The sequence below is a fragment of the Erythrolamprus reginae genome, chromosome 4 (assembly GCF_031021105.1).
Source record: "Erythrolamprus reginae isolate rEryReg1 chromosome 4, rEryReg1.hap1, whole genome shotgun sequence".
Taxonomy (NCBI): Eukaryota; Metazoa; Chordata; class Lepidosauria; order Squamata; family Dipsadidae; genus Erythrolamprus; species Erythrolamprus reginae.
The window spans coordinates 27,692,057-27,703,287 of NC_091953.1; the positions used below are offsets into that span (position 1 = coordinate 27,692,057).

Here is an 11,231-nt window from a genome sequence, read left to right on the forward strand (position 1 = left end):
CATAGTGCTTTACAGCCATCGCTAAATGGTTTACAGAATCAACGTATTGCCTCCCAACAATCTGGGTCCTCATTTTACTGACCTTGGAAGGATATGATTGATATATTGAAGACTCCTGACCACTGTTCCCCGTAAGCTGCGCACACCTGTGCGTGCGCACCCCAAAACGCCCCCCGCGCACCCTTTTCCAAGGGCGCGCACGGAGCCGCGGCCGCCCCCCCTGCGCCTCCGGTCCCCTCGCGCCCCTGGCTTCTCGCCGCTGCTGCTTGCCCGCCCGCACGATCCGCCTCTTTTTCTCCTCCACTTCCTGCCTTGGGGTGCAGCTCCTCCCGTATCGGGAACGCCCGCCCCGCCTCTCTCGCAGTCCCTTCGCCGAGAGCGCTTTTGCCCCGGGCTCTCAGCGAGGGGGCTGCAGGAGAGCCGGGGCAGGCGTTCTCACAGCGGAGACCGGCGAAGGTGATTTTCAATGTAGGGCGCGTGGGTGCACGCGCTCCCCACCCCCTTGCCAGCCCGCTCGGAACATTCAAAATAAGAAAAACCTTCGCCGGAGGGCTGGCAGGGGGATGGGGAGCGCGCCCGACATTGAAAATCACCTTTGCCGGCCTCCGCTGTGAGAAGAACGGAGAGAGAACGAGAGAGAGTGAGAGCGACAGAGCAAGATAAAGAGAAAGTGAGAAAGAGAGAGAGAGAAAGAGGGGGAAAGAATGAGATAGCAAGAGAGAGAACAAGAGAGAGAAAGAAAACAAGAGAGAATGAGTGAGAAAGAAAGAAAGAAAACAAGAGAGAGAAAGTGAGAAAAAGAGAGAGCAAGAGGGAGAGAGAGAGAAAGAGAGAGAGATGAGAGAGGAAGGAAGAGAGAGAGAGAGGGTGGAAGGAAGAGAGAGAGAGAAATTATAGAAAAAAGGGGAGAAAAAAAGAGAAATGAGAAAATGATTGAGGCAGAGAATGACAGGAAAGAGAGAGAAACAGAGAGAGAAGTGACTCTTGATTTAAAGCATATGGTAAAAGCACTTAAATAATAACAGAAACCCCCCCCCCAGCCCTCACCTGTTTTTATTAATAGTTACGTTTTTGGTTTTGCTGGTTGTTTTAGTTTTAATAGTAATGGATTTTGGTTTTTTTAAATTATTAATTTTTTTAATAAAAAAGAAGGGATTTTTTTCCTTATTTATTTATTTATTTATTTATTTATTTCTATGCCGCCCAGTCCCATTGTGCGTCCTGACACATCAAGGAGAGCCAGGATGAATGCACTACCCCACCCTTAATTTGACTAGATCATTGACCAGCACAACCCATTTCTAAATCCTCAAAGAGTCCAAATAATCTACTTCCTCCAGAGTTCTCTGAAACTGGAGGCTGAATACCATCTTAGCTACCCTTTCTGAAAGGTGGAGACTGATGAAACTGTCCAGGTTGACTGGGTCCAAGAATGGTCTCGAATAGCAGGTGCCCCTCCATTTTTCAGAACTTGCAGAATCACTTCGCTCTTAAAGAGACATTTTTATCACCACTTGGTATCCACATACATGCACCCTCCCTGGAAGTATTAACGAATTGCTTTAATTGTGTAAGAAAATCCTGGGGGGAAAACTAAACTCTCTCTGAAACCAAATAGAGTCCTATAGATAGCTGGACTAGACTAATCCAGTAAGGCCACTTCCTTGCAAAGGTGGTTCCAGGGTCATTTGATAGGGATCTGTCCATTACAACAGACAGATGACGACATTCATGTGGAGATCAAATAGCCACTTCCCTGACACCAAACAGTATCTTCAGCAAAATCAGAGTCACTGATTAGAAGGGCAGCTATAGAAATCAAGTAAATAAATAAAATGTACACAATTTGAAAACGAGTATTATAGACTACTTTTATTGCACTTAGAATTGACAGGTCTAATTTATTCCCTTTCTCTGAAATTAACATTTGCTCTGTGCAAATGTTTAGAAATCTACATGGCTATCAGGCTCCCCTTACTGTTATTGCTCACCTTTGTGGTTTGAATTCAGAAATGTCTGCTTGACTCTGCAGCTTCAGAAGAATTTTGCCAACCATTATAAGCTTCCTGATGTCTCCAAGACTGTTTGCTCAGACTTGATTTATTATTTCATGGATTCGTGCTGGCTGTTAATGAAGTTGAATTAACAGCCTGTGTTCAGCAAAGACTGTTTTATACTGTATTTGTGTTTGCCAACTATTAAGAAAGCTCATTAGTAGTCTTTAATTTAGTAAACAAAGGTTTGGATAGAATATGTTTATGTTGCGTTCTTTGTGGTTCAAAGCTGGAGCAGAACAATTACAACAATGTGTTCTGAAATAACTTTTCTTTATTTTAGATTACAGCTAATAGTACTCGACGTGCTCGATGGTATGCAAAATTAGGATATTATCGTGATCCTCGGCCATTCTCTTTGCCTTTATCGTCATTGTTTAGTGATGGTGGGACTGTTGGTTGCATTGATGTCATTGTTAAAAGGATTTATCCTATGCAGGTAATTTAGTATATTAGTTAGCCTTCAATATAAACATAATTTGAGAAGCAAATCTTAATTCAAATGTGTGGCTTAACTTTCAACCAATATTTATTTCAGTGGATGGAAAAACTGTCAACAGGGTCCTGTGTATTTCGTAATGATCGAGCAGAACAAAGAGAAGCTGCAAAATTTGCTGAAAATCGACAGAAAACATTAGAAACATTGTTGGCAAAAATACAAGCAAAATTTGAAAAGAGCGATGGTAAAATATACATTTAAATTTTTAATTTTTAGAATGTTATTCTGCATGTAATAAAAGAAAAATGTATATTTATAGAGAAATATGAAAGCTGCTGTACGAACTATCTCTTCTGTTCAACCTTCGTGTGTCAGAACTGTTTAGAAAACTGCACTGATGTCTCTTTTTTTCTCAATTATATTTGATTCCAGCCTCTATAAATAGAACTCAGTCACTGTGAAATGTTTAGGCTTTGAAAATTTGCATTTCTTAAGTATAGAAATATATCCCACATATAATACATGGCTGAATATTATAAAGTAATATTACTGATTCAATAATGTTTAAATGGTATTAACAGTTAAAGAAGTATCAGATTTTAAGAAAGTAATTCTTGCAGTTACATAAACAGAATGAATGTTAAAGTTTCTCTCTTAAAAATGATTTCCTCTGAGTCCTTCTCACTCCAAAATAATAATTCTGTCATAACTGTAAACCAGATTTACAATTCATTGCATTTGAACAGCTTACCTCCAGAAGTTGTGAATGCTCCAACACTGGATAATCATTTGTGTCAGTCCAAAGCCATTGTTTTGAGTTGAAGACTTTGGTTTGCCACAAGTAGAATAGTAGTGTGGGAATTGGGGAGGGGTGGTTGCATGAGAAGGAAAGATACTAGCCACAACGCATTCTTTCCAGAAGATTCAGGGTCATCTTTGGTTCAGCACCAGCTTGAAGTACAGGGGAGGATCATGGACGTTGAGAGAACCGGAGTGCTCCATGTGACAAACTTGTGTAGGGAAAAGGGATGAACCTTAACCTGGGTGGAGAACTGTAGGAAAAGTTAGTATTGGGTTGACTACAATTCGTAACCAACAGGGTTCAATAAATTGGAACTTGGCCAAGGTTTGGACTCTGATTTATTTCTCGGATGTTATTTGGAATGCTGACAATTAGTCTGAAATAGTGTAACGTTTCCTGCCCAAGCAGGGGGTTGGACTAGAAGGTCCCTTCCAACTCTGTTGTTATTACAGTGATCTCTCGGTTAGCGCGGGGGTTACGTTCCAAGACCTCCCGCGCTAACCGATTTCCGCGTTATACTGGATGCGGAAGTAAAAACCACCATCTGCGCATGTGCGCCATTTTTTTCATGGCCGCACATGCGCAGATGGTGGAGTTTGCGTGTGGGCGGCGGGGAAGACCAAGGGAAGGTTCCTTCAGCCGCCCAACAGCTGATCTGCTCCGCAGCGCGGAAGCAGCGAGGAGCCGAAGATGGGGTAAAGGCAAAGGGGAAACCCCATCTTCGGCTCCTCGCTGCTGCCGCGCTGCAGAGCGGATCAGGTGTTGGGCGGCTGAAGGAACCTTCCCTTGGTCTTCCCGCCGCCCAGGCAAAGGGGAATCCCCAAGATTGCTTGCCGCTTGCCGCTTTGCAGCTTAGAGCCTTGCTTCGCCTCCTTCGCTGCAATAGGCAAGCGGCAAGCGATCTTGAGAAAGAGAGAGAAAGGAGGGCGACTTGCCAGTCCACGCCCCCCTGGATGAACAGCCTCGCATGGCCCCAGCGCCGGGCTCCGCTGTTGCCTCCGCCCCCATTCGGCTCTGCAGCTGAGAGGCCTTCCCGGCAGAGCCCTCCCCAACAGCTCCCGCCGCCAGCGCAAAAAAGAAAAGAAAAAAAAATCCCCAAAAGAGGCAGGCACAAAGCGGGGGCACAAGGGGAGCTGCCCGGCAGAGGTTGCTTTTTTTCTTCTCGTGGGCAAGTGGAGGGGGGGAGAGAGAAGGGAGGAAGAGAGTGTGAGAGAGGAAGAAAGAGAGAGAGAAATGATAGAAAAAAGGGGAGAAAAAAGAGAAATGAGAAAATGATTGAAGCATAGTGACAGGAGAGAAAGAGACAGAGAAGTGACTCTTGGTGATGACGTATGACGTCATCGGGTGGGAAAAACCGTGGTATAGCAAAAAAACCGTGGAGTATTTTTTAATTAATATTTTGTGAAAAACCGTGTTGTAGCGTTTCGCACTAATCGAGACCGTGCTAATCGAGGGATCACTGTATTATTAAGTAATTTATTCCTAGTTAGAATATTGACAGATTGTTTCAATAAAAATTGCTTCCATATATTCAATAAATAATCTGCACGCTGCCTTTTCTATGATAAAATATGAAGCAATATCAGACGGAGTCATTTTTTATTTAAGCCTACTAAAGCACACCATCTTTTTTCCTACTGTATGCAGTGTTCAAATCAAGGTTCCATAGATAAGGGCTTACTACTGTGTTTATGAACACGGTATTCTTGCCACCATAATGGTGTTTTTATTTCAAATTAGATTGGAAATTATGTGCCACTGAAGTTGTAAATTGATTTTGATGCAGAAATATGTAATCAGACTTCCAATGACTTGAAGTACACAGATGTATAGGATACAAATTAGATGGTCGGAGTTTCTGTTTTTGGAGGGAGAAAAAGTGAGCCACAGTTGGAGTGAACACTTGAATTTGGACTGGGCTGTCTGGCTGCTTCCTTGTTTTAAGCAGTAGCCATCTGCCAAAGAAGATAACTTGTTCTTTTGACTGAAGTGATATCAAGAGTTATGGAAGGCCTAAAAGATAGTGGAAAGAATGTTCTCAGTTGTATTGCAATATTCAAGATTGGAATGCCAGCTGCCAAGTCTTGATATTTAAATAGTGTTTAAAAATAGGGTGATCCTGTTTGGTTCTTGTTTGGATGTGATTTTAAACAATGTTATAAAGACATTGAATATATTTTTATTGTTTTTAGAAAAAACCAAAATGATATTTAGAATGGTAATTTGAAATTAGTTGCTGGTGCTTTCTTTGTAACCTATCATGATTTGTTACAAATTCCTTTCAAAAGTTTAACAGTCACCTTAAGTTCAGTTCTGTTGGATTACTGTTAACTGGGAATTCACAGCAATAGGTATTTGAGACATATTAATTTTGTCTCATTAATTTTTAAAACAGATAAAGGCAAAAGAATACTGCGATCCCATGCTCTAACAAGGCAACAGATACGTGGTCTACAAGACGGTGCAGAGCTTTATGAAGCAATTACTAATTCTGCTGATCCATCTTATATGGAGGTAAGGGGTTTTTAAAAAAAAAAACAATGCAAGAAATAGTCATTCTACAAATTTTTGCCCTTTTGCCATAGAGCTCCAGTTAAAAAACAAACACAATGAGTAAAGGGGATAAAGCAAAGAAGCCACAGGTGGAGCCCAGATAGAGACAAAATGACCCCTACTCCCCCCAAAAAAGTGATGATGAAAATTGAGATAAATTTCAATTAATATTTTAAAAGAGCTACATTTCAACCATTGTTACAAAAAATGAGGACCTGTGTATAACTAAATTCATTCGCTGCACAAAAACACTTGGGGGCTTAGAGTCATTGTTTGAAGTAGCATTTTAAGTTCAACCCCCTGCATAGTACAGGAATCCCCACTGAAGCATCTCAGATATCAACATATCCTGTATTGATGTCAGATTAACTTTGATTGGTGTTTTTAAAAACAAGATTAACATGAATTGGTTAATAAAAAGGCACGTTAATTGGAAAAGAAGTCCAAAAACTCCCTTTTCCACATTAAAAAGGCTATTTGAATTATTATTTTTTATTTATGAGAATAGAAACACTTATTGGATATTTTAGTGTTGCCCATGCACAATGGCAGTGAAAGTAATAATGATTATTACTCCCAAGAATACTTTAAATTTGGATTACTTCACTGAGTAGGAAAATTGTAACTGATGGGAGAATAGCTATTTTTTATTTGGATTCTACCTACATCTAAATAGATATGTATAGGATTTAACTGGTAAAAATACATTTGATAGCCAAACATGCCCAAATATTTAATATTTCATGTTATAATGGAAATGGGGCTTATTTTATGTTTCCCCTTTGTTAAGATCTACATAGCTATTTCATTTTTACCACTGTTTATTGCAGGGTTTTTTCAATGAAGAGCAATTAAAAGCCTTGAATAGTCACAGGCAGATGGTCAATGACAAAAGGCAAGCCCAGATAGAGGCAGAATTCAGGAAAGCTGTGGAATCTGCTGAGCAAGAGAAAAACAGCTCCTGCAGAAGGGATGCATCCAACATAATCAAGCTACGAATTGTAGATTATGGGACAAAAGAAAATTCAAAAGGTAAATATGATCTTGCTCTGAAAGGTAAACTGACCGTAGATTGTGCAATAATACAGTATCTAAGTAATGCTTTATTCATATCACCGGTTTATTTGAATTCATTGTATGTCCCCTCGATGATTGTTTAACTGTAGCACTATGCAAACAGTAACATTTCTAAAAAGTAAATTTAATTAAGATCTTCTGTGGCAGAGATATGAATGGATATTATGTGTAGTTTTATTTATTAAGAATATAATACAGGGAGGCCTCAACTTGGTGACTTCAGTTGGGACCAGAATTTCCATTACTACACACAACACACTTGATTTTATGACCTTTTTTGCCACAGTTGTTTAATGAATCACAGTCTTTGAACAAATCTAGCTTTTCCCAATAACTTTCTTGTTGGAAGCCAGCAAAGAAGGTCACAAATGGAGATTGTGTGATTGGGATGCCAGTTGTCAAGCTCTCAAATTATGATCATATCACCATGAAGAAACTGATATTTGGGCAAGGACTGGTCATTGTAACTTTGAATAGTTGCTAAACAAATGGTTTTAAGTTAAGGGCTAAGTGTATGGTCAATGACCAGCAACAGTATTTTTTTAAAAGATGCACCATATTGTTGTCAAAATACAATCTGTATTTTTAATTCTAATTTTAGAAGTTATACTGAACATCTGGCGCCCACCCTCACATGTTTGTAGCCTCTTAAAGGAAGGAGGACGATATAGGATTTTAAAGTTATGTGCATCTCACTCCAAAGGCAAGTTGAAAACCAACAATATACAGTTAACAGCTACCAAGAACACCCAGTATCTACAACTGCCAGTAAGTGTTCTTTAAGACCTAAAGTGAGTTACTTAAATTACAGGTTTTATGCAATTTTCATGATACTATTATCCATAATGCTATTAGGTTTCTCAAGAAAATCTATTGCAAGTTTACAGACCAAGGGAATGTCTGGTATATGGTAAACTAAAGGAGCCCTCCTTCCGACCAGCTTGTTCTGAAGTGGATTTGGTGGGATATATAGTTTGCATGACAAAAAGAACAGGTATGTTACATATTGTAATTACACTTATTACTTATATAAATGTAATGATGTAGAAGTTCCAAGTTTTTAATCTTTAAAGTCATTTTTTTCCTCCCAAACTAAAATGTGGAAGTTGTAATATTTCTTTGAAGTTTCACGTAAATGATGAAATAACCCACCCCATCATCTGGGTAAAATGGATACCTTCTGCCTTAGTTTTATTATTATTATTATTATTATTATTAATTATTATTATTATTATTATTATTATTATTATTATTATTTATTGGATTTGTATGCCGCCCCTCTCTGTAGACTCGGGGCGGCTAACAACAATGATAAAAACAGCATTAATAATGTATTATATGATGAAAAATCACTGGGCTTTTAAAGTTTTAAATTAATCGTAATATATATTCATTGCAAATTTAAACTGTCTAAATTTAGTTATCAATAGAAATCATGGGGGCATCATATAAACCAATCAATCAATGTTAATGTGATCATGGACCTGCATCAATATAAACCAAGTATTTCCATATACAAATCCTAATATTTTAATGGTGTTTCAGGAAATATTTTATTTTATTTTATTTCACTGTACCAAGCTCCATATAATAAATGTGTGATATTCCATGGATTTGTATTTACTTTCTTTAAATTGGGTTTCATAACAGCTGAAAATTTAAACCACAACAGTGTTATGAATAAAAAGAGTGGGGTCACTTTCTAGATTTCTGGTGTTCATTATTGTATTGCTTTTCACCATTGTTTCTGTTTAAATTGTATTCGCTTTTCTTTAGTGGTAGTTGTGGTATTGAGCTTTCAATTTTGTAGAAATTAAGAAATACTAATTTGATGGATTTGGGGGTAATAGGCAAAAACAATTTGCTTCTTCAGTCCATTCCTAAACAAACAAGGTGATCCTTAATGAGCAACTCAGTTAAAGAGCAGGTCAGTAGGGTAGTGATGGCCGAATGCAGTATAGGGGAAAGGGAAGAGTTGGCATCACAGGACTTGATGATTATTTTTTGCCTTGCATTCTTGCTGAAAATAGATTATAATTTTATATCAGTGGTAGCTGGGAGCAGAGGATTTATTTTTTTTTGAACTTCAACATGTAAAATGCAATATTAAATCCAACAAGTTGCATATTTCATTTTTACATAGGTTTTTCTGCATTGGTATATTTGTCAGATGAACATCATAATATAATAGCAATCCAGATTTGTACAGATCTCAAGCAGTTTGCTATCGAAGATATAATCACTCCATCTGCACTGATTTCTGCAACCAATCTTCAGTGGAGACCTGAATTCAAATCGGATATTCCCACCCTATTTGCCGGAGAGCTTTCTGCATTTTCTTCAAACCCAAAGGAAAACCATCTCCAAGAAAGATTCAAAGAATTTAAAAATACCATTGAGGTAAAGTTACTTATTTCTAAAAAAGCAGATGTTAGTTTTTTAACATCCAAAAAGCAGATGTTAGTTTTTTTGAGATGAGGATTAAAACACAGCATCCCACAATTGATTCAGTAAGTTTTGTCTACATCAATTATTTTTTTCTACAACCTTCCACATTCCCAAAACCCTTTTGTGGAAATGAATCTAAATGATGCAGTCCTGCAGATAGACTTCATTTAACAACCACTTGTTCAGCAACTATTTAAATTTACGAACAAGTGGTAGTTACGACTGACCCTTGTATTTGTTGATTGCAGTATGCTTGTGGTCATATATAGAATAGAATACTTTATTGGCCAAGTTTTATTTGAGACACAAGGAATTTGTCTTTGGTGCATATGCTCTCAGTGTATATAAAATAAAATATACATTTGTCAAGAATCATGAGGTACAACACTTAATGATTGTCATAGGGGTCAAATAAGCAATGGAGAAACAATATTACTAAAAAGCTTAAGGATATAAGCAACAAGTTAGTCATACAGTCATAAGTGGCAGGAGACAATGAGAAAAGTAATAGTAATGCAGCCTTAGTGAATAGTGACAGTGGTGAGGGAATTATTTGTTTAGCAGAGTGATGGCGTTTGGGAAAAAAACCTGTTCTTGTGTCTAGTTGTCTCAGGGTGCAGTGCTCTGTAGTGATGTTTTGAGGGTAGGAGTTGAAACAGTTTGTGTCCAGGATGCGAGGGGTCAGTAAATATTTTCACGGCCCTTTTTTTGACTCATACAGTATACAGGTCCTCAATGGAAGGCAGATTGGCAGCAATTGTTTTTTTTGCAGTTCTGATTCTCCTCTGAAGTCTGTGTTGGTCTTGTTGGGTTGCAGAACCAAACCAGACAGTTATAGAGGTGCAGATGACAGACTCAAGGATTCCTCTGTAGAACTGTATCAGCAGTTTGAGCTTCCTGAGTTGGCACAAGAAGAACATTCTTTGCTGTGCTTTTTTGATGTTAGGTGACCATTTTAGCTTTTGAGATATGATAGAAGCTAGAAATTTGAAGGTCTCTGCTATTGATACTGTGTTGTCTAGTATTGTTAGAGGTGGTAGGATGTGAGGGCTTCTCCTAAAGTTCACAAATAGTGATTATGTGAGGTTCTCACTTAAAAGACCATGATGATTTGATTAATAGCATCTCCTAAGTGCTGGAAATTGTGTCACTAAGCAATGAGATCATATGCTGTGGTGCTTTAAAGCCTTGGCATTTAGCAATAGAAATTCCAGTCCCAATTGCCATTATTAAGTGAGGACTATCCATATACACTGCTCAAAAAATAAAGGGAACACTTAAACAACACAATATAACTCCAAGTAAATCAAACTTCTGTGAAATCAAACTATCCACTTAGGAAGCAACGCTGATTGACAATCAATTTCACATGATGCTGTACACACTCAACTTTGTACAGAACAAAGTATTAAATGAGAATATTTCATTCATTCAGATCTAGGATGTGTTCTTTGAGTCCTTTAAGTTGCTGTTCACTCCTCCGAGTTGTATGTCAAGTGGATGGCCATATGAAATTAAATAATAATATATAATCCATATTTTACCAGAATGCAGTTATAATAGAAAAATATTGTTTTTGTCTTGTAGAACAATGGCTGCTTTAGCAAAGAGGCACAATACAAACTCATGAATTTTCTAAAACCAGACCCCTTGCAATTATTTAATTTTTCCAAAGAATGTGGCTTGGATCCTCCCTGGAAATCGGATGTGGGAAATAAACAAGCAGTAAGTTTATCAAAAGAAAATGCTGTTCAAAAGTAAATTATTCCATGTTAATTGGATTTTCTATCCAGATTTTCAACTAAAATATTTTAGGACATTTCATAATCTTATATAGTCACTGCTGAGAATTCTAAGA

The 11,231-nt window shown here is 38.1% G+C and overlaps 1 protein-coding gene across 2 annotated transcripts in view; it reads left to right on the plus strand.

Annotated features, from left to right (window-relative positions):
- The window catches only part of BRCA2 (BRCA2 DNA repair associated), a 49,689-nt gene that overhangs the window by 37,209 nt on the left and 1,249 nt on the right, over positions 1 to 11,231 (plus strand). For both annotated transcript variants that reach the window (XM_070749874.1, XM_070749875.1), the window contains 8 exons: positions 2,338 to 2,493; positions 2,593 to 2,737; positions 5,691 to 5,809; positions 6,679 to 6,880; positions 7,527 to 7,693; positions 7,781 to 7,919; positions 9,069 to 9,325; positions 10,961 to 11,098. In XM_070749874.1, the coding sequence (XP_070605975.1) occupies positions 2,338 to 2,493; positions 2,593 to 2,737; positions 5,691 to 5,809; positions 6,679 to 6,880; positions 7,527 to 7,693; positions 7,781 to 7,919; positions 9,069 to 9,325; positions 10,961 to 11,098 (1,323 nt within the window). The remainder of the gene's footprint in view (positions 1 to 2,337; positions 2,494 to 2,592; positions 2,738 to 5,690; positions 5,810 to 6,678; positions 6,881 to 7,526; positions 7,694 to 7,780; positions 7,920 to 9,068; positions 9,326 to 10,960; positions 11,099 to 11,231) is intronic.